The sequence below is a fragment of the Physella acuta genome, unplaced genomic scaffold (genome assembly GCF_028476545.2).
Source record: "Physella acuta isolate Inbredline_101_S28 unplaced genomic scaffold, ASM2847654v3 ptg000189l, whole genome shotgun sequence".
NCBI classification, from domain to species: domain Eukaryota; kingdom Metazoa; phylum Mollusca; class Gastropoda; family Physidae; genus Physella; species Physella acuta.
Genome location: NW_026731708.1, coordinates 355,866 through 377,387, shown reverse-complemented (window position 1 = coordinate 377,387; position 21,522 = coordinate 355,866). Strand labels below are relative to the sequence as shown.

General features: G+C 35.0%; 1 protein-coding gene across 5 annotated transcripts; it reads right to left on the bottom strand.

The window, feature by feature from the left end:
• Nucleotides 1–115: 115 nt before the first annotated feature.
• Nucleotides 116–21,157, bottom strand: LOC131936839 (E3 ubiquitin-protein ligase LRSAM1). 5 transcript variants are annotated; one of them, XM_059293931.1, is made up of 25 exons: nucleotides 21,097–21,157; nucleotides 18,939–19,029; nucleotides 18,292–18,343; nucleotides 17,253–17,362; nucleotides 17,046–17,099; nucleotides 16,807–16,851; nucleotides 16,382–16,456; nucleotides 13,993–14,061; nucleotides 13,696–13,780; nucleotides 13,186–13,350; nucleotides 12,762–12,809; nucleotides 11,348–11,472; nucleotides 11,112–11,141; nucleotides 10,834–10,956; nucleotides 10,538–10,625; nucleotides 10,347–10,443; nucleotides 10,166–10,236; nucleotides 9,740–9,839; nucleotides 9,275–9,362; nucleotides 8,545–8,700; nucleotides 8,157–8,252; nucleotides 7,443–7,541; nucleotides 6,980–7,210; nucleotides 6,056–6,211; nucleotides 116–598 (listed from the first exon to the last, which is right to left on the bottom strand). In XM_059293931.1, the coding sequence occupies exons 3-25, from the start codon at nucleotides 18,317–18,319 to the stop codon at nucleotides 473–475; spliced, it is 2,265 nt and encodes a 754-aa protein (XP_059149914.1). In that variant the 5' UTR covers nucleotides 18,320–18,343; nucleotides 18,939–19,029; nucleotides 21,097–21,157; the 3' UTR covers nucleotides 116–472. The 5 variants fall into 5 exon arrangements, with proteins under 5 accessions (XP_059149914.1, XP_059149915.1, XP_059149916.1 ...); XM_059293932.1 differs by lacking the exon at nucleotides 21,097–21,157 and adding an exon at nucleotides 21,024–21,089; XM_059293933.1 differs by lacking the exon at nucleotides 21,097–21,157 and adding an exon at nucleotides 20,954–21,052.
• Nucleotides 21,158–21,522: the final 365 nt, after the last annotated feature.

Genomic DNA, 21,522 nt, shown 5'->3' with positions numbered 1-21,522 from the left:
CAGCTAATGTATAAAAAAAATGTGTGCTATTATAAGGGGTCATCCAAAAATAATGACACACTCATGGGGGTGGGGACTTTGGACATGGGGGGGGGGGAAGGGGGGAGGAGGTTAAGACAATTTGACAACACTTTTGCAATTTAAACATATTTTTAATAGACTTTTAGTGGGCTGAAGTGTGATGTCATTTTGGGGAGTAGGGCGGTCTGACTTTTTGTGACAGTGTGTAACAAAGGTAGGGGAAGGAAAAACTCATCAGACAAAGAGTGACATAGTTCATGGGCGACCCCTTAAAATATACATCTGCATTAGTCAATAAAAAATTAAGGCCAGTTTTACAGAATAGCTGACACTGGAAGAAAACTTGACTCAAAACTTTGTTCTACCTCATTTGAACACAGTTCTTAGCACTAATCCAGTCCTTACGTTTCCATGGTTACCTGCTCTTTGTCTAGCCCATGTGGGTGGTGACTCAGGACGGCAGGGAAATTCTAATTTTGGCAGAAATGTTGGCACGGCACAAGGGACACTCTTTGACAGGTAGCGCACAGGTGGAACAGCAGCAGACATGGCCGCAGGTCAGGAATATGATGTTGGACTGGAGAGGTAAATAATAGTTTACAGACTTAATATGATGTTGGACTGGAGAGGTAAATAATATTTTACAGACTTAATACAGGGTCCATAGCCAAATCCCAAAAGAAAATTCAAGGCTTTTTCAAGGTTTTCAAGGTGATTTTGGGGGGAATTTCAAGGTATAAACTACCACTAACGGGCATTACAATGAGGGTGATGTATGTTTTTTGCACACACAATTTTTGAAATAATTTTGGTGTTTTTACTTTCTCGTATATACGAAGTATAGAGAAAGTCTTGTAATCGTGCAAAAAAAAAAAATCGAGATTTTTGCAAATCTCGACGTTTTGCATCTCACTGATACGGAAAAACATAATTTTGCAATCTTGTCCGTATGTCTGTGTGTCTGTGTGTGTGTGTGTGTGTGTGTGTGTGTGTGTCCGTGTGTAAACACGATAACTTGAGTACCGTTACAGCTAGGTTGATGAAATTTCATATATAAGTATTTAATCAAAATCGTAGATCCGTATCAACTTTTGAGCGATTTCCGATAACCGGAAGTGGTACTTTTCCTACTTTGAATTTTTCAAAAGCCTATAACTTGAGTACTATTTCAGATAGATAAATGAAATTTCATACGTAAGTAAAAGATCTAATTCTCTACCTTCTATTAAATTTTGAGTCGTTTCCGTTGACTGGAAGTAGTACTTTACGCTACTTCCGATTTCTCAAAAAACTAATGTAAATTTTAAAAGTAATAATAATATTGCACACTATTATGCGCTTTTTTATTTCGCGTTCACTTGGTGTGCAATTAATTTGTCTACGAGATTTTATTCTATTTTTAAAACTTTAAGTATTTAAAATGGATTAAAAATCATGTCTATAGCCCGAGTTCCCATCCCCTGTTATTTTATATAAGAATATTCGAGAAAGTTTAGGGGAGATCACTCCCGGTTTATTTTCAAAATTATCTAAGTCAGGAGATTGTCTGTGAGTCCAGCATAATCCCTATTGCAATCAGTATCTTTGGTGTCAAATGACACTCCTCCAACTTCTATTTTCAGAAAAACCTCTTTCAACACTGGCTTGACCATGTGACAGAAGCAATAGATCTCTAACAATTTTCCAAATGTTCACATAAGAAATTTTGCTACCAAGCTGTTCTATGGAAAAAAAATGTCCAGCCTATCATGTTCTCAATTAGATTTAGATAGACAACCATTTAGAGTACATGTATCTATGAATGTTGAAAATTGAAACAGAACTTGGTCACACTCAGCTGATTTCAGTTTCCATTTGTTGACTAGGATGTGAAGAATTCCCTTCATTTTTTTGGTGAACTGGCTCTATTTTTAAACATTTGCATTAGGCTAATTCTCTCACTAATGACTAAAGTAATGGAGATTTCAAAAAAAAATTTGATGAAAATCCTATCAAAGTTGTCTTACAATCAGATTTGAAATTGAGAATTTGAAGCTCACTTGCTTTTTTTATTTTTTCTAGAGACTTTATTAGAGAGTCAGCAACAAACCCAACTTCGATTGAATGACTTGTCAATGTCAAGTGATAATCAGAATCAGGTCATTATACATAAAAGGAAGCATTGGTTAGTCTGTCTGATAGTCCTTTAAAAAGGACTCTGCACACATATTCCTTTAAAAAGGACTCTGCACACATATAGAAACAAAAAAAAAACCTAGCTATGCTTGTAGAAATTATCCTGCTTAATGTCATAAATGACCTCACGCTTTTTAAAAGGTTATTACCTCTCCCCCCCCCCCTCCGTCACACATCACAAAAAGCCAGGCCCCGCCCTCTAAAATGACGTCACACCTCAGCCTGTAACCCCTCCCACACCCCCCCCCTTGATTGCAGTTCAATTTTTCTTAAAATAGGATTTTTTCACCAAAATCTTGTCTGAACTCTGTCAAAATAGAGTATTTTAATCAATTCCTTTTACAATTTATTAAAACAGTTTTCTAAAATTCTAAAATTCGTTTTCTAACATTGCTTTTTAATAATGCAAAAGTGTGATGTCACACGATCTGACCCCCCCCCCCCCATCCCCTCATCACACACCGTCACACGATTACGGATCCCCCCTCCCCCTACGAGTGTGACGTCATTTATGGACGACCCCAATGTCCCCACCTATGATATACATGATGACGTAAAGAAATATCGTGGAAGTTTTAAGTTAGTTCATATCACGGAATAACAGAATTAAGTTGTTTTTTTTAAAACAATTTCACAAGTAACTACGCTAGTAATACTCATGTCAGAGATGTAGCCGCCCGACAAAGTGAGAAGCGGATTTTTTTTTACAAGCGGATGGGAGGGGGCAGTGACAGCGGCAATTTTCTCAAACACGGTAATTCGAGGCTTCTTAAACATTTCAAGGACGTTTTACCACAGTAAAAAGCAATTAGATCTAGACCCTGCTAGATGGTGTAACTAAATTATAGCAGACCTACATATTTTGTTCAATGACCTAAAACGATGCAGATCTAGTTTTTGTTTTCGCTTTAATCTAGCAGTAAGCCCAATATTAAAGATAACCACGTTAAAATTAGATAAACAGCTTTTGTAGAACTGCTTTGACCGTGAGACACTACTGTGCTCGCCCGTGGTCTCGTGTCGTAGGTCTTACGGTCAGCGCGACTTTGAAGTGAGAGGTGGTAAAAAGTGTCCGTAAAGTTGAGTGAAAACAGCACAGTCATAGTCCTTCAAATTATTTTTCTTTTCTTTTGATAAATACAAAAAAAATTTTACGTCGGCGCAAAATCTTTCCTTTTTTTAAGAAGACAATCGGCGATGCTAATGAGCTGGTAATGTTAGGATTTAGTTTTTTTTAAAAATTACATAGCCTAGCGGTAGCCCATTGATGACGTCACGTAATTAATGCGAATTTTACCCCCAGAGTTTCTTCCAGGCATCTCTTCGGGGGGGCAAAGCCCCCCCGAAAATTTTTTACCGCCCCCCCGAACGAAATGAAATTTATATATTTTATATAGAAAATATATACTTTTAACAGTGTCCGCCCCCCCGAAGAAAGTTTACCGCCCCCCCGAAGATTTCAAGTGCCCCCCCGGAGAAAAAAGTCTGGAAGAAACACTGTTTACCCCCAACCCATATCGTCATAAATAACCAGACAGCCATGTCAAGAATGACATCAAAAAGTTCTGTCTACAGCCTCACCCATCTGATACAGTCAATGTGTATTTGGTCCATAGCCCACGTGAGATTGACGATTACGTCATTTGCTATTGGTTTTTTTAACGAACGTGATAAATATGCCTATTGGTATTAGGCATTAGGAAATCTTGTTGGTTAATAGTTAAACATCTAGATCTAGATCCACGACTATATTAATTATTAATATACTGCGAGGTCACTGTAAGTTGAGATAGACCTAGAAGACCTTCTAAGGTCGCAGTGACCGAAACATCTGCTATCGTGGGGTACACAAAGAACCGTGATTGATCTAGGTTCGTAAAAACGTGTCTTCTCGCACATCTAAAACAACAGAACACAATAACTCGATAAATTATGTCTCCCTATTTACCCGTAATTCGGCAGCTACATTTCGCCCTTTTGTGTTTAACCCACACCGAGAAAATTTTAATTTAAATAAATAGAAACCTACGCTCGCATAGTTCAGGCTATTCTTTTCTTATTTAAACCTAAGGCTTATTTTCTTGAAGAAAAAATATTAGTTCTAGATGTAGGTTTAATTATAATTGAGATAATTTCCATGCGCGACCAGAATTTTAATGATTTAGGCCACATTACAATTTTTTTCTTTACGGACATCACCGATCAGGAGACAACAGACCACTCGCGGGGTCAATAAAGTTCACAATATAGAGCCAACGACTGCCGAGATATTGTCGGGAAGGGATTTGAGGCGTCGATTGTTATGATTGAAGATGTTTGAAACCATAGAACCCGATAACACGGAAATTTAACACAAGAAAAAAAAAAGGTCGACACTAAATCGATTTTGATGTTTACTGTGGGCTTTTGCGTAACATTTGCGCCTAATTCCGCAACAGGGGTGTCAAAATCGAAAAATTACGGACAAAACCGTACAAGTAGGTAGGCCCTAACAGAAAACAATGAATCTAGATCTAGAATCTAGTAACTCGTTCGTAAACGGAGATATCCAAAAAAACTATGCTAAATTTAGCCCTCGGCTATCGTTTACATCACGATCTAGAATCTAGGTTAGGAAGAGCCTATGCAAAACTGGTCAGTTTTAGGTCATACCACGAGGCTCAGCGAAGGAGAGGGTTGGAAATAGTAGACTCCGAAGTTAACGCAGACCCACGGCAAAAAAAAAAAAAAAGCCAGAAAAAATTTAGATCCATCAGAATTGAATTTTTTTAAAAATTCGATTTACGCACGGTTTTCAAGGTTTACCTATAAAATTCAAGGGTTTTTGCTCATTTTTGGGGAAATTCAAAGGTTTTTCAAGGCCTTGAGATGTTTTTTGGAATTCAAGGGTTTTTCAAGGATTCAAGGTCCGCTACGGACCCAATAATATGATGTTGGACTATAGAGGTAAATAATAGTTTACAGACTTAATATGTTGGACTGGAGAGGTAAATAATAGTTTACAGACTTAATATGATGTTGGACTATAGAGGTAAATAATAGTTTACAGACTTAATATGATGTTGGACTGGAGAGGTAAATAATATTTTACAGACTTAATATGATGTTGGACTGGAGAGGTAAATAATAGTTTACAGACTTAATATGATGTTGGACTGGAGAGGTAAATAATATTTTACAGACTTAATATGATGTTGGACTGGAGAGGTAAATAATATTTTACAGACTTAATATGATGTTGGACTAGAGAGATAAATAATATTTTACAGACTTAATATGATGTTGGACTAAAGGTAAATAATTTTTTTTTACAGACTTAATATGATGTTGGACTGGAGAGGTAAATAATAGTTTACAGACTTAATATGATGTTGGACTAGAGGTAAATAATAGTTTACAGACTTAATATGATGTTGGACTGGAGAGGTAAATAATATTTTACAGACTTAATATGATGTTGGACTGGAGAGGTAAATAATATTTTACAGACTTAATATAATGCTGGACTGGAGAGGTAAATAATATTTTCTGACTTAATGAAAAATAAAAATAAAATAGAAACCATGTTTAATGTAAATATGTAAATGAAAATATATATTTTTTTAAGGATTAAACTAACAGTAAAATGAAATAATTATGTTTTTAAAAGTTCTAATTAGCAGTAAAAAAAGGAAAATAATTGTGTCTGCAAAGGATCATAAAAAAAAAGAAAAATAACTTTGTTTTTAAAGCATTAAATTAGCAGTAAAAAAGAAAAATAACATTGTTTTTAAAGCATCAAATTAGCAGTAAAAAGAGAACAATAATTTTGTTTTTAAAGGATCAAATTAGCAGTAAAATGTAAATAAACCAAACAAACTTGTTTATCCAGACAAATGGCACATTCAGAGTTAAGTCCCCTGGCTGTGACAGAGAGTTGTCTCTCCAGCAGAGCAGCAGGAAGTGAAGGCTGTCTGGTCAGCTCAGGCATTGTGGGGGCTGTTGGCAGGACTTCATGTGGGGGTGGGGCTGGCTCCTGGGGATAAGGCAACAAGAAATATTGTGGGGGCTGTAGGCAGGACTTCATAGGGAGGGAGGGCTGGCTCCTGGGGATAAGGCAACAAGAAATGTTATAGTGGGGGCTGTAGGCAGGACTTCATGTGGGGGTGGGGCTGGCTCCTGGGGATAAGGTAACAAGAAATATTGTGGGGGCTGTAGGCAGAACTTCATGTGGGGGTGGGGCTGGCTCCTGGGGATAAGGTAACAAGAAATATTGTGGGGGCTGTAGGCAGGAATTCATAGGGAGGGGGAGGGCTGGCTCCTGGATAAAGTCAGGATTGGTTATGGGATAAAGCAAAAGCTTTAGTCAAGTCCTTTTCATAAAAAAACAACCTCACATTTATTTCTAATCGATCTATTCAAGAAAATAGTCCAATATTAAAAACGACATTTTAAAAGTAAACATTAAACAATTCAATTAAATCCAAAAACACAGCCTATTTAAAAAAAAACACCTTAGCTGCCCTATCTCTTTCCCTAGATTACTAACATTGCTACTAAATTTAATTAATACGTCTAAAAACATTTCCCGCTGCTTTTTTGCAAGAAAGCATATCAAAGTTAAAATTAACTTTCAAACATATCTAAACTACATATGATAAAATACCGAATGTATGTTTTTACTGATCTTGTTAATTTCCACACCAGCTAGTTAAGGGTCATATAAATAAACTGACCAACATTCTCCAATGTTGTAAGCCCACTGACACTGAAATAAATATTTAATTAAAACAACAGGACTGACCCTTATCTTGTCATGAGCTGGTGTTTTCTTGTAGTCTGTTTGCTGAAGCTCAATGTTCTTGACGATGGACTTTCTGATCCCCATTTCATGAACACCCATCTGACGCAGGTCGCTGTCAGTCAAGGTCATCATGGTTTCTATGGTGATGCGATGTCTGGCAAACACAGGAATGTAATCCTCGGCACCGGAGGAAATCAGGATTTCTTTGACAGCTATTTCAAGCTGACTCTCCTGGTGATGTGGTCAAAGAATGACAATTAATTTAAAACTTAAATTATGGAAATGAGAACCATTGGCATTAATATGGAAGGTTAGGCTCATCAATGGAGTTACCTTTTTTCATTAAACCAAAAGAATTGTCAGATCTGAAACCCCAGCCAATTAAAAAACTGACCCCATCTGACAACAAAAACTGACCCCGTCTGACAAAACAAACTGACCCCATCTGATAAAACAAACTGACCCTATCAATGAGGGACTGGGGCTTCCAGTCCAGTAGCCTCTGGTACTGAACCAGCCAGTAGTCTTGTTGTCCCTCCTCCCTCTGTTGCTCCATTTCAATCTGGCGGAGAGAAATATTTCATGACACCAGTTTTATTCTGGGACTTAGTTTTATGACTGGGTTATTTAGCAAACAGAAGTAGTACCAGAAAGTAGGTCACTGACCAGCCTCTTTCTGAACTAAATATACCAGCATACAAGCAAATTATCATACTAGCCTCTTTTTCTACTAAATATACAAAAACACATGCTAAAATAACAGACCAGCCTCTTTTTCAACTAAATACAGCACAAAAGCAAATTATACAGCACAAAAGCAAATTAAACTGATCACCCTCTTTTGAACTAAATTAAAATACACAAGCAAAACACACAGACCAGCCTCTTTAAGAACTAAATACACATGCACACAAGCAAAATTAACTGACCAGCCTCTTTTTTAACTAAATTAAAATACGCAAGCAAAACAAACAGACCAACCTCTTTAAGAACTAAATACACAAGCACACAAGCAAAACTAACTGACCAGCCTCTTTTAGAACTAAATACACATGCACACAAGCAAAAATAACTGACCAGCCTATTTTAGAACTAAATACACAAGCACACAAGCAAAATTAACTGACCAGCCTCTTTTTGAACTAAATACACAAGCACACAAGGAAAAATAACTGACCAGCCTCTTTTTGAGCTCAGCTTTACGTTTCTCCTTCTCCTCCAGTAGCTGTGACAACATGGCAGACAGGGCAATCCTCTGATCAGCTACAATGTTCTGGGCAAGGGAGATAATTTACATACAGTATTATTTACTTTTTTTCCAGTATATCATGTTCTTTTTAACGTTTTGAAAATATTACCAATTGGTTTAAGATATAAAAAAAATATAGCAAAATATATGGTTAAAATATCTTATTAAATGAACCATCATTATTTTTTCATCAATCACTAAATATAAAATAAACTCAAAGTATGTGTAAAAAAATTAGCTTTTTTCACAGCGCAAAAGTATCTTTAAAACTCCTCTATAGAAATTCAAATCTATTTGTACAGAATTTTCAGCGTACAAACTGGTGTTGCATCCGTTTAGCTCTCTGGTCCATCTCTATAGCGGTCAGCTGTGCCAGCTCGGACTCTATGAGGACAATCTGTGCCATGATGCGGGAGTGGGCGGAGTCCTGGGATATCAGCAGAGCTTCAAACGCCGTCTTCTGTAGCTCCTCCTAGTGCAGGGGGAGAAATGGCAGTGTTTAGCATTTGAACAAACATTCTACAGGTTTTATAACATCTTTCTTCTTCTTCTTCTTCGTTCTTAATTATTAGTGTTGAAGGGGATCGAGATTTATCTGCCAGTGGGTTTGAACTCGAGACTTTGTTCGAATTTATCAACCATGAGGTTTTTAGCCGACTCGACCACGCCTCCAACACAATTAAGCGTTACGTGTCAACTGGTTATGCGCCATTGAGGCCATTGACTCCGATTTCAGCCTGCTTTTCTTTTTGGATTTGCTTCCATAGCCTTTGTCCAACCAAGAACAAACTACAAGGCAGCAGTTGTTTAATTTTGGAGTTTTCTCTCCTAGAAGAGTGGCTGTCCCCAGCTAACGAGCCTCATCTGCCCGAGGGCTCGAACTCGACACTTTTCGGTTTAGCAACCATGAGCTTTACCGACTCGACCACGCCGACCCCATAACATCTTAAATAAAGTTCTTATGTTGTCAGGGACATTCTGTTTCTATTAACTAAAGAGTTATATGTTTTAAAGAGGAGTGATCTCCCCTTGCTGGCAGTACAAACCTCTTCTGCTAGCTGCTGGACAATCTTCTGGTTCTCTATGTCCTTGAAGTGTATCAGGCTGTGCATCTGTCCAACATCAAAGTTCTCTCTAGAAGAAAGGAACTATTTGAAGAAGGTTGCTTTACTTTTTGCTAGGCTACTCTATTCTTTTTTATAGACAGCTAATTTCTATGTACAGTGTGAAAATATCTCAAAAAAGAAGAAAAATATTCAATAATTGTAGGTTTCAATGTTTGTGTATAGACGCCACAATACAGATGAGTCAACCCAGCTCTAATGGGTACCTGACCTGTGTCAGGGAAAGTCTGTGTGGCAGAGTGCTGGCAATAAAATCCTTTATGTGCTAACATCAGAGGCTGACAACACTAGTTCACCTGCCCTATAAGCTATCAAGTCTGAAAAATGTACGTTTTTCAAATTTAAGAGAAAGAGTTGTTCGTCTGAACACCACAAGATGCAACTCACTGATCTAAGGCGTCTCTGGCTATCTCTCCCTTCATCATCTCCACACACTCTCTGGCTGCTTCCATGCTGGCAAACTCTCGCAACATCACCTGCATGTTCTCTGGGGGGGGGGGGGGGGGGGGGGAGAAAATCATTTTTATAGCATCTATCACTGTGGCTAATATACATCACCTTCATGTTCTCTTAGAACAAAATAGGATACCATTTGATACTGTTTGTACTAGCAGTAGTCTGAGCCCAATGATGAGAGTCTGAGTTCAGCTACAGGGTGATATATTAGATCAACATCATGAGGGGTTGGTAGAGGGTTTAAAAATGTCTCAGCTTTATGCTGGCCAAAAGATCAACTACACATCAAGACCACCTAAAAGCTGGTGCTTTTAAAACACACTCAACTAAAGAAAATAGTTTTTTGAAAATACGTACCTAAAATTTCCTTCTTCCTAACATTTTGTAGTTCCTCCCATCTGACTTTCAACCAATCATCTTCTTTCATTCTGAAGATAGATATTTATAGCATTTAACTGTTTATTTAAGTAGTAGGTAAAGCGTAAAACACTGGGCTAAGGTCAGCAGCTGAGGGTGGACGTAACACCAAGACACTCACCTTTCCTCTTCCATCAGCTCCAACAGCCTCTCCGTCTCTTTAGCCTTTGTGTTGAAGTCAAGTATCTCAGTCAGAAGACTGCTAATTCCATTTTCAACTGATGAGAAATGCAGAAATTATGTTATTTCACCAGTTAAAAAACTAAAAACAGTGTAAAAGTAAAAACTTCTGACAAGTATGTTTGGACTTACTGTCATTCAAGTACTTGAGGAACTCTTCTTTCTCCATCTCTTTCCTGTTGTTTAGATTGAGCAGATCTTCTGAGTCTTGTTCTGTGTGCTGCAAGTTTAGAAAGTAGAGCAGAAAGTAGAATTATCAGAGGCAGAATAATTGTAGCAATTGGCAGTACAAAGGTTATAACAAAGTTAAAAAATCTAAGCCATGTTACCTTCATGTGAGTAGACCAGGTCATACACAAAAGATGGAATTTTTTTGTTTCTGTTTTAGAACAGACTTAACCAAAGAGTACAAAACCAGGGGAACTAACCTGGGTTATGCTAGACAGGAGTTGTCTCTGGTTATATGCAGCATTGACAGCCAACTGCGTCTGTGCCTCATTCTCCTCATACAAGAAACGCTCCAATTCTTCTGCGTCTTTACGCTTTTGATCCTAGATGTCATGATATATATATAAGCTGTTGTTTAAGTGAATACAGTATCTAAAGAAATTAATTTAATCATTAAAACCAATCTTAATCAAGTAGACTAGATCTTAAAAAAATAGGCAAATTTTTTACAAAAGAAGATTTAAATCATTAAACTTACGAGTATATTTTGATATGCTTGTACTCCTTCCTGAGAAAATAATTGTGTATGATAACAAGTGAATTAAACAAACTGTGTATGCTATGTTGGATAAACTAGAAAAAAATGTGCATGACATCAGTTAACCAACACTAAAGAGAAGATCCAGCATAAATCAAACAAAAAAGGAATATTAAATATGAAACGTTAAATTAAGTTAGTTTCTTGGATAGTTAGAAATATCTGCAAGCACCCACCATCATCTGGCTCTCTATCTGGGCAACATTGAGGTAACCATCACTAGAGGAGGACTTAAGCCCCTTGTTGGCAGCTTCAACCTTCAGCCAAAATTTGGAGGGGTGCTCATACTCTATCTGTGCTTCTGTTGATATTAAAAAAACTTTGAGCTAAACTTTAGAGGGGTGTTCATACTCTATCTGTGCTTCTGTTGATAATAAAAAAATTGAAGGGGTGTTCATACTCTATCTGTGCTTCTGTTGATAATAATAAAATAAGCTTTGAGCCAAAATTTGGAGGGGTTTTCATACTCTATCTGTGCTTCTTTTAATAATAAAAAACTTGGAGCCAAAATTGGGGGGTGGGGGGGGGGGGGGGAGGGTTTACACTCTGTGTTTCTGTTGATAATAAAAAAACTTTCAGCCAAAATTAGGAGGGGTGTTAATACTCTATCTGTGCATATAATATTTTCATCCAACTAGATTTAATAGATGTGTTAATGAGACGATAAAATACTTCGCACAGAGATGTAACTATCTATGCTTCTGTTCAAATATATAAACATTTTTTCATCCAACTAGATTTAAAAGATGTGTGTTAATGTGACAATAAAATATTTTGTGCAGAGATGTAACTATCTATGCTTCTGTTCCAGGATATAAATATTTTTTTCATCCAACTAGATTTTAAAGTTATGTGTTAATAAGACAATAAAATATTTTGTGCAGAGATGTCACTGACAACCAGAAAAGAAAAAAAATATTTCTGTCAGAAACAGGAGGCGTAACCATGTTTCTAACAACAACTTGAGGTGATCTCAGGTTTTTCCTGGTGGCAATTATAAATTTCAAAGTGTTTTTTTTTATTTCACTCATCCAAATTGTGTATGGTGAAAGTTATCCTCAAAAGGAAAAACAAAATTTCTCATTGGTTATGAAAATGAGAATTAAACTTCACTTTTCATACATGCTAGTAAGGTATTATTTGCAAACTTTGATCAAGATTTTAAAAACTAACATTTCAGCCTAAGTGATAGTAAGGTATTATTTGCAAACTTTGATCATGATTTTAAAAACTAACATTTCAGCCTAAGTGATAGTAAGGTATTATTTGCAAACTTTGATCAAGATTTTAAAATCTAACATTTCAGCCTAAGTGATAGTAATGTATTATTTTACAAACTTTGATCAAAATTTTAAAATCTAACAGTTCAGCCTAAGTGATAGTAATGTATTATTTTACAAACTTTGATCAAGATTTTAAAATCTAACATTTCAGCCTAAGTGATAGTAATGTATTATTTTACAAGCTTTGATCAAGATTTTAAAATCTAACATTTCAGCCTAAGTGATAGTAATGTATTATTTTACAAACTTTGATCATGATTTTAAAATCTAACATTTCAGCCTAAGAAAGAAAACAAAATGAACTCACGTCCACACAGATACATCATCACCGCTGCTGTGCTCTTTCTACAGACATCTGCAAACAAAAAGTTTATACTGGCTTTTACTCTAACAGTCACATGATAGTCATGTGACCAATCAGTCATAAAAACCCAAATATTGCCTGAGTTAGCCATAAAATACTAAATATTGCCTGAGTCAATCCTAATCTACGTAATATTACCTAAAGCCAGATGATAAAGCCTAACCTCGACTGAGTCAGTCATAAAAAATAGATATTGATAAAGTCAACTCAATTAACCATAAAACATCAAATAAAGCCTAACCTCGAATGAGTCAACTTATAAAAACCACATATTGATATAGTCAACTCAATTAACACCAAATATGGCAAATTACCCTCTGATAAAGTCAATTCAATTAACCATAAAACACCATATATGGCAAATTACCCTCTGACGGGAACTTCATTTTCTCCACGTCCAGTATCAAGGTCTCCAAAGCTTTAACAAAGCACAACTTGACTGGCAGCGTGTCTATGCTGTTGTGTGAGATGTCCAGCGTCCTCAGACGTTTTAGTTGGCAAACAACAGCAGGGAATGTACAGAAACGGTTGTCTGAAAGGTCAAATAAATTACACAGAAATCAAATGTGTGATACATACTAGTAATTAGTGGTATGTAATCACTATAAAGGACATCAGAAGCATGAAAACAATGAGCTCTAATTAGCTTATCTTTAAAACACATCCAGTGTAATTGGTGACTCCAAGTTTGTACCATAAATGTTTGGACAAATAAATGTTTTAACAGGTCAAAAAAGTAAGGAGGCCAAGAGCAATTTTCCCACTAAATAAATTATATAACGAGGCCAAGAGCAATTTTTCAGAGTAATAAATGATTTAACGAGGCCTACATCTATTTCCCCAACCGAATGAAAAAAAATGTGCCGAAAAAAGTTACCTCTCAGGTTCAAGGTCTGCAACAATGGAATATTCTCAAAAGATTTGGGCAGTTCTTTTAGACGATTCCCAGACAAATCTAGAACCTATAATAGAAATAAAAACAAACAAAAATCAAATGAGAAGATACAAAAATAGGTTTTATATATGATACTAAATAGAGTAATTTACATTTTATTTTACATTAATTTATCATGACAGTACTACTCAGCAATCTTTTGTTTCAACGTCACTACTTAAACATCTTTTTATAACAGCGCTACTGTAAGATCTGACCACATCACAGAGGTGGGTTTACCTGTAGACTGACTAAGGTACCAAAGTCATCAGGTAGACACTTGAGCTCATTGTTGTGTAGGTCCAAGATCTGGGATCAAGAAATTGTTTGGATATTTGGGAATAATTCTACAAGCCATACATGTATATTGAGAAGTTTTCTAAGTACATTTCCTTTAACTAAACTAATCACAACTATCAAGAGAACTACTGATACATGAATTTATCTTTTTTAAAATTTAAAAAAGGATAGTTCTCTATACAAATATCAACTACTGATTTACAAATCAAATCACATTTATAAGACTTAAGGGAACAAGATACCCATGTTTTCGATAAAATGTTAATTTTGCTCCCCAAAATTTGTATTTCTTAATTCGGTACTAATACCTTTTATCTATCTAACCCGAACATTTCGGTCTTCTACAGCTTACGGTTATCCGTTTATTGCGATGTGAAACATGGTACCCCCCGGCAAGTTTTCACACTACTACGCGGACAGCGGCTATCTTCGAGCGGGTATTACATGTATTTATGGCCCGCGGGGCACCATAAACTTTACAGCAATCTAAGGGCCAAGCACTCGTGTACCCGCTGGTGTAGTGACCTTTTCTTTTGTTCTAAAAATAAGTGAGATAGAAGTTGTTTTCTACAAAGTAAATTTTTATATCAAACTCCATATAAGGGCATGCACGTAAAAATTATGAAGGGGAAGAGATTCAATGATACGCTTGACCAATCATATTATAGTACAGTAAATCAAAATAATTCACGATAGGCTGCAACTAACCACGTGTGCTAGGCAGCCATCTTGTTTCTAGATAAACAAAACAATCGCCTGTCTCGTTTGTTTACATCATTTGCGTATACTCTTCTATTTGTTGTTTTAAAGTTATAGAACAACATTAAGTTTAGTAATTGAAACGTGGCCTAGAAACGCACTGTTGATTATCACTGGAACAATATTAAACAATGTTTCGTACGCTTTATACTAAGCTGAAACAATGCGTCATGGACATGACTATCAGTTTGAAGAATGTACTGTCCATCCCCTTTACCCCTTTCATTTCCTTCTCGCCGTTCAACCAACGGCCGGTTTATAATCTAGTTACGGCATGCTGTGATAGGCTTGAACGCGTTCATCAGGCTTTACACCGGACTGTATACGACACATGTGTTAATGTGTATGCCCATCTCTCTGTATATGGTGTGGTAGCAACGAATGTAAATACTAGATAGGATAGCTGAGAAGCATTCACTTAGGCCCTGTACTTGACCCTATCTACACAGATGTGTTATTCGCGGTTGAATGAACATTGGTAATCTATGGCTCATCGGTTCTTCACGCACTATCCAGCGGTGGGGTGGGGTGCAGGGGGCGTGTCTAGCCTCAAGCGTTGTACCCAGTGTTGTGTTGTAGGCTATTATCATAAGGCACTAAACTTGTGTAAGCTACAATTTGAGTAGAGAAAGACATTATTTTGAAGTGAGAAGACCGGCTAACAAACAAAACTTGATCTGGTTTGAAGATAGCTGTTCTGAGAATACCGCTCGATTGATAGGATGTGTAATACTTAATAGTCATACATTCATTACCTGTTGTATACATATTTTCTGCTTACATAGAAAAAATCTGTCTAAAACTTACAACATAAATCAAAGCGTATGTTATTAGACAAATGGTTCTTCCACATATAACAAGACGTTTTTTTTCTGTTTTCTATAAGAGAAAACGCACCATGTCTTTTCCCGCTCTTCTTTTCACGTTTTCTCAACTTTGCATTTTTACTCAAAATTCAACATTCAAATCGCTAAGGCTTTGGAACTCTTTGTCATAAAAGAATAAAACATTCCACGTGCATTCAGCATGATACCATCTACAAAACTACGTTTGTACATTAAGTTTACTACAATACTTATGGAAATATTGATATTTATGTAACACCACCCCCTAATTTTTGCAAATACATTTACGTAAAAATTTGTATTAAAAATTGAGTACAAGCTATCGCAATGAGTAAACGTAGAAATGTATAGTTTGGTTTGAGAAATCTAATTCTTTCACCCGCTTTTTAAAATCTCTTATGGGAACAAAGCCTTAGCGTTTTGAAAAGGTGTTAGTTTTCACACCTTTTCACGGTTTCCATGGCAATCAGTACTGCTATTGACGGCTATGTATTATTTTTGTCTATAGTTTAACAACTATAATTATATGAACTTATTAAACAACCAGAAATGTGTTAAATAAAAAAAAAAATTTTATCCGTGGTGCCTATCCTTAAATCTAATATTTCTCTTAACAACTATCAAGACAACTATTGAAACATGAATCAAATCACCTTTATAAGACTTAAATCTGATATTTCTATAAACAACTATCAAGACAACTATTGCTAAATGAATCAAATCACCTTTAGAAGACTTAAATCTGATATTTCACCACCTCCTCCCAACCCTTGCAGCCAGTTATCATGTAGTAGAAGAACCTGAAACAATAGTTTTATTTGTTAAAACTAGCAACAGCTATATTTTTTTATTTATTACAACTAGCAATAGGAACAACTACTTTTTTTACCTAAAGATATCAGCAAAACACACTAATTTAGTGCACTAAACTTTTATTATAAAATTAATAATTTAAAATTCTTTCTATTTTATTCTTTCTTAAATGTACAAACCTATTATTTTATTACTCAACACTTAAAGACCTATTGTTTTCTACTCTGATCTTTCAAATGGTTTCAATGTGAATTTAATTCAAGTAAAAGTTTTAATTATTTCGAGTATGTAAATGATTTATTTTTAAAAATCTATATTACTCAATAATGGGACTTACCTGCTTTTGTAGCACTCTACAGATGGCATAGACACCTGATGGTACCTGGTCAATAAAAGAGTGTACAATAGTAAACTTGGATTCTTTTGTTCATAATTACACATGAGCACATTCTTAATCAACAAAAGGTAAACAACAATCACAGGAAGAGAATATTTCCTGGTGTTTTTAGCCTACATACCTCCATTAACTCACACGATGATAAAGCAAAAAATATCCTAGATGTGTTTACCACTTACCTCCATTAACTCACATGATGATAAATCAAATCTTGGTTCTGGGTCTTGCTGAGCCTGAGAGATTAAAATGCCAAAATCAAAAAGATGGTCTTGACGATTTTTTTCTTAAACCAACAAGCACACACTTTCTAAGTAAAACCCAAACTGCTGATCACAAGAAATATATTCCATCTTTATTTCAGATGCTAAAAAGTCTGGCCACTTTACCAGAAGTTCCAGATCCTGCTGTCTTTTTCTTCCCTTTTCACTCTGGCGTCTGAATAATGGCATCTTACTTTTTTTCTCAGATTTCTTTGGGGTGTCCTCTGCTGGCGGCCCTGTATAAATCAAAACTTTATCAGACCATGGCATTAGATCAGCTGACAGTTTGTGTGTGGGTCACAGCTGTAAACACTTCTAAACAGTTACACAATTACTTGATCAACACATTAACATGTGTTACACAATTACATTAACATTTTAAATTACATCCTCTCAGCTTGATGATGGCCTTGTATTTTGAAAGAAATGAATCAGTTATCTGTATCACTGAATTTTTGTTTTAAATTTTTCTATCCATAAAAAATTATGTGCAGTTAGTTCATAAATGATGTTATTTATTAAACTTGGGGAAGAAATATTTTGTTTAGTAGATATGTTCAGCAGCAAAAAATTAAAAAGTTAACACCAGAGAGAAAAAACAGGAAACAAGTATTTACGAGTGTTTTATAAAGTTGTCAGTAAAGATTTATTAGTGCTAATTAGTTTGTCACCTAATGAGCTACTTCAAGCCTGGATACCTGCATGCTACAACCCAGCTTACAGCACAACCCACCAAAAATGTTTTACTCATTTAAAATTTATCATTATCACAGCTTACTCATGGAACTGAATTAAATATGAATTGAATTAAAGGGTTTATATCAAAAAGTAAATGTGGATAATATATTTTAAAGAAATGATAATTTTTAAAAATGCGATGGGATTAGACACAGATTTTGAGGTTATTATGGGCTCACAAACATCAAACTTTAGAGGCAATAAAATTTTTGCAACAGTAAAATAAAGAAATAAAGTAGCAAACAAACACAATAGGAAAAATCAATTGGAAAAGAATTTTAGTTTAAATATCTAAAGGTATCAAAGTGAGTTTAAATTGGCTGCCTATTCTTGTATTACAAAGATAAAAGAAATGTCCATCACCATTTTTTTATTTAGTTTAAGCGGGAAATTAGTCAAAGTAAGATGTTGAAAGTGTGGGTATAACCTTTTTTCTTTTTTCTGAAGAAAGACATCCTTAAGCTCTAGCCCTTTCATACCTGAAATGTAATTTTCACTTAAAACATTGCTGACTACTCGTTAAAAGAGTGAAAAAAAAAGTCATTAAACTACAAGACAGTAGACAAAACAAAAAAACATTTTCAAATAAATAAAACAAACTCAATTACGTCTGCAAACATAATTAATTTTTCTAAAAGCGGATAGGTATAAATTATATTTAAAAAGCAATAAGCTTATTTTAAAATGTAACCAGCTGTTTGAATAAAGCAAAAAATTATTTTGCGATTTTTTTAACAAAAAAATGGACATGCCAAATTGGCTTGCATCTATAGGCAGCAATTGCTTCCTCTGTAACATATTTCAAAACCAAACAAGCGAAGAAATAACATAAACAATATGTGTGATACTGATGGTAGCCATTATAATAAATTATATTTATAATATGGTATAATCAACACTCAGACAATGGGAAATATTATTACAATTTTGAAAAAAAAAACAGGTGTAAATTAAATAAATAACAGCCAAGGCAATTTATCTGAATAACTACAAAAAAAAAGAATCTTTTTTTTTTTACACCAACAAAGGTTAAAAGTGGCAGGATAAGACAACATAACTGATCCATATATTTACCTTGCTGATTCAGAGATCAAGTTTCGTCCTCAACTGATGTGGATGTTATATCTAATGAGCCATCAGCAGTTTAGAATAAATGATGGTAACACTGAAACACAATATCAAATAAATGAGAAGATTTATTTTTTTTAAATTGGGGATCTGTTATATGAGTATATTTACTTGGTGGGCATTACAATTGATAGAGGTACTTAAATTAAGGCTATGATTAATATTAGTATTAATATTAGTGTTAGCAATCTCTTTTACATGTGTACTGTTAGTGTAATGCACTTCTTTATTTTTTATCATACATCTACAATATTTTTTTAGCCATTTGTTTCTCATGTCTGTCATACACAATTTCAGTCCTAAATTTAAATTAGGGCCAGTATTTTTTTCAGGCATCTCTCTGGGGTACACTGCAAAGCCCCATCCTCAGGGTGTACTTCCCCCGTCTCAAAGAAATCCTGCTATTCTTAAATTCTAAAAATATACTAATCTAAACCACTCCTCTGGTCTGTGACCTATGAGGAGGGAATAATGTTTAATTAAAATAGAGATGATTTTAGATGCGATTGTCTGATAATAGACTCTTCCATAAAATAGGTGTGTTCGGTTGTTAGTAGTATTGTAATCTCGACTAATTTTATGATTAGAAATTAGGGTTAGGCGTATGGTAGGACCAGGGTTGGGGTTAGGGACATGGTTAGCATTGACATTAGCCAGGCATGTGTGTATTTAGTTAACTACCAGTAACCTAACACCCCTTTTTTAAAGAAGATTCTATTATCTATTCTCCCTAAAATAGTAGTTATAGTTAAGGCCAAGTCCTAGATCTACATTTATATTCTACATAAATTATTGAAATGAATGTGTAGTGACAGTGTGTTATCAGTTATCATGTTATAAAACAATTAATTAAACAAAGCAATTTGGTAAAAGATTCAGTGACTTTCGGTCGTAAGTATTCTTATTGCATGCATAGGCAATGCCCCAATACAACAGTGAGGAAGGCTACTCATCTCAACTCATGTATGGCCTAGGCCTAATTATTATTGTAATTATAATTTATTGAAGATCTGGTAGCTGGATCTACTCAGATTCTTGGGTAAAAATTGGATAAATTTAGAGGGGGGACGATCTCATCTGTCCGGGATTCAAAGGGTCGATTCTAAATAATAAATATCCTAGATCTAGAAACTAAGTCTAAAATCGGTAATCTATCGTTTTGGATACGTAAAATCGCCCGCTGCTATTAATGTACGAAAACGTTAAGGCTGTCAAGGCTGTAATAGAAGTATATTGTGATATGTTTGTGTCAAATATTATAGATAAATGAATAATAAACCGAAATCAATGGCTAAATATATCAATATAGGCCAAAAATTAACTTTAAACAGCAGTGTCTGCAAGCAAGATTTGCTATATGAACAGCAGCCATTAGTAAAATAGAGTGACTTCCACCTGAATCTCGTGCTATAAGTCTATAAAAATAAAACTTTAACAAGATGGCTGCTATAGTAAATGAGCATGGTTGCATCTGTTGGAAACATCGCTGGTGTTCATTTATTACTGAAAAGTTTTAATTCAATTGTTTAAAAACAGGTACATAAATGAAACAAGGAAACATTTTTGTATTTTTCAAAACATAAATCCTCCTCAAAATGTGAAATGATTATTAAAATGTAAGGAGTCACCTGTTTTTCACATTACTAGTTGCGGGCGATTTTACGTACCCAAAACGATAGATTACCCTAAAATCTAAATGCTAGATCTAGATAGAATCTAGATCTAAAAATCTAGATCTAGATTTCTCTAGATTAGATCTAGAATAATCTAGATCTAATCAAAATCTAGAATCTAGACATTGACAAGAATACTTTAGAATTTAGAATAGATCTCAGTCTCAGAATCTCAGATCTAGAATCTAGATTCTATTTCTAGTCTCTAGATCTAGAGATCTAGCTTTAGACTAGAATCTAGATCTAGATTCTAATTCTCGATCTCAGTAATGTATCAAACTGAACTACCTATAATTAAGTTCCACAATAATTAATTAAAATACAGTTTTTCTTGTGTGATAACTTTGTTAATATTTACACAAAACCCTTTGGTAACCTTAACTTGAAGTTTGAGGGATCTATTGAAAAATCTGCTAGGTACAACAACAAACCTATTATCGCTCAGGGGCAAGGTAAGTAACTCTCACTAAACTAAAATAAATAATTATCTCGCCGAAATGTAAAATCATAATAAATATAACTTAATTATTATATTATAGATCTAGATCTAGGCCTAAGTATTATGGTTTTTAGTTAAGAATCTATAACACCAGATCCGATCCGTTGAGATGCTTGTGTTTAACAACATTACAACCATGAAAATGTGATCATAAGAGGGCAAGAGGGTGAACAAAAAATAATAAGGGGTCATTTTGATCCGTCCATGCAACATAACATTTTAATTTTAGTTATTTACCGGTCAAACACTGGACCAATTGTTTTGAGCTTCTACATAATACATATGCTGCCTATACAGTATAGAATCTACAATGCTTTAATTCTAAACAAGAAAAAAAATTGCATGTTGTATAAGAGGG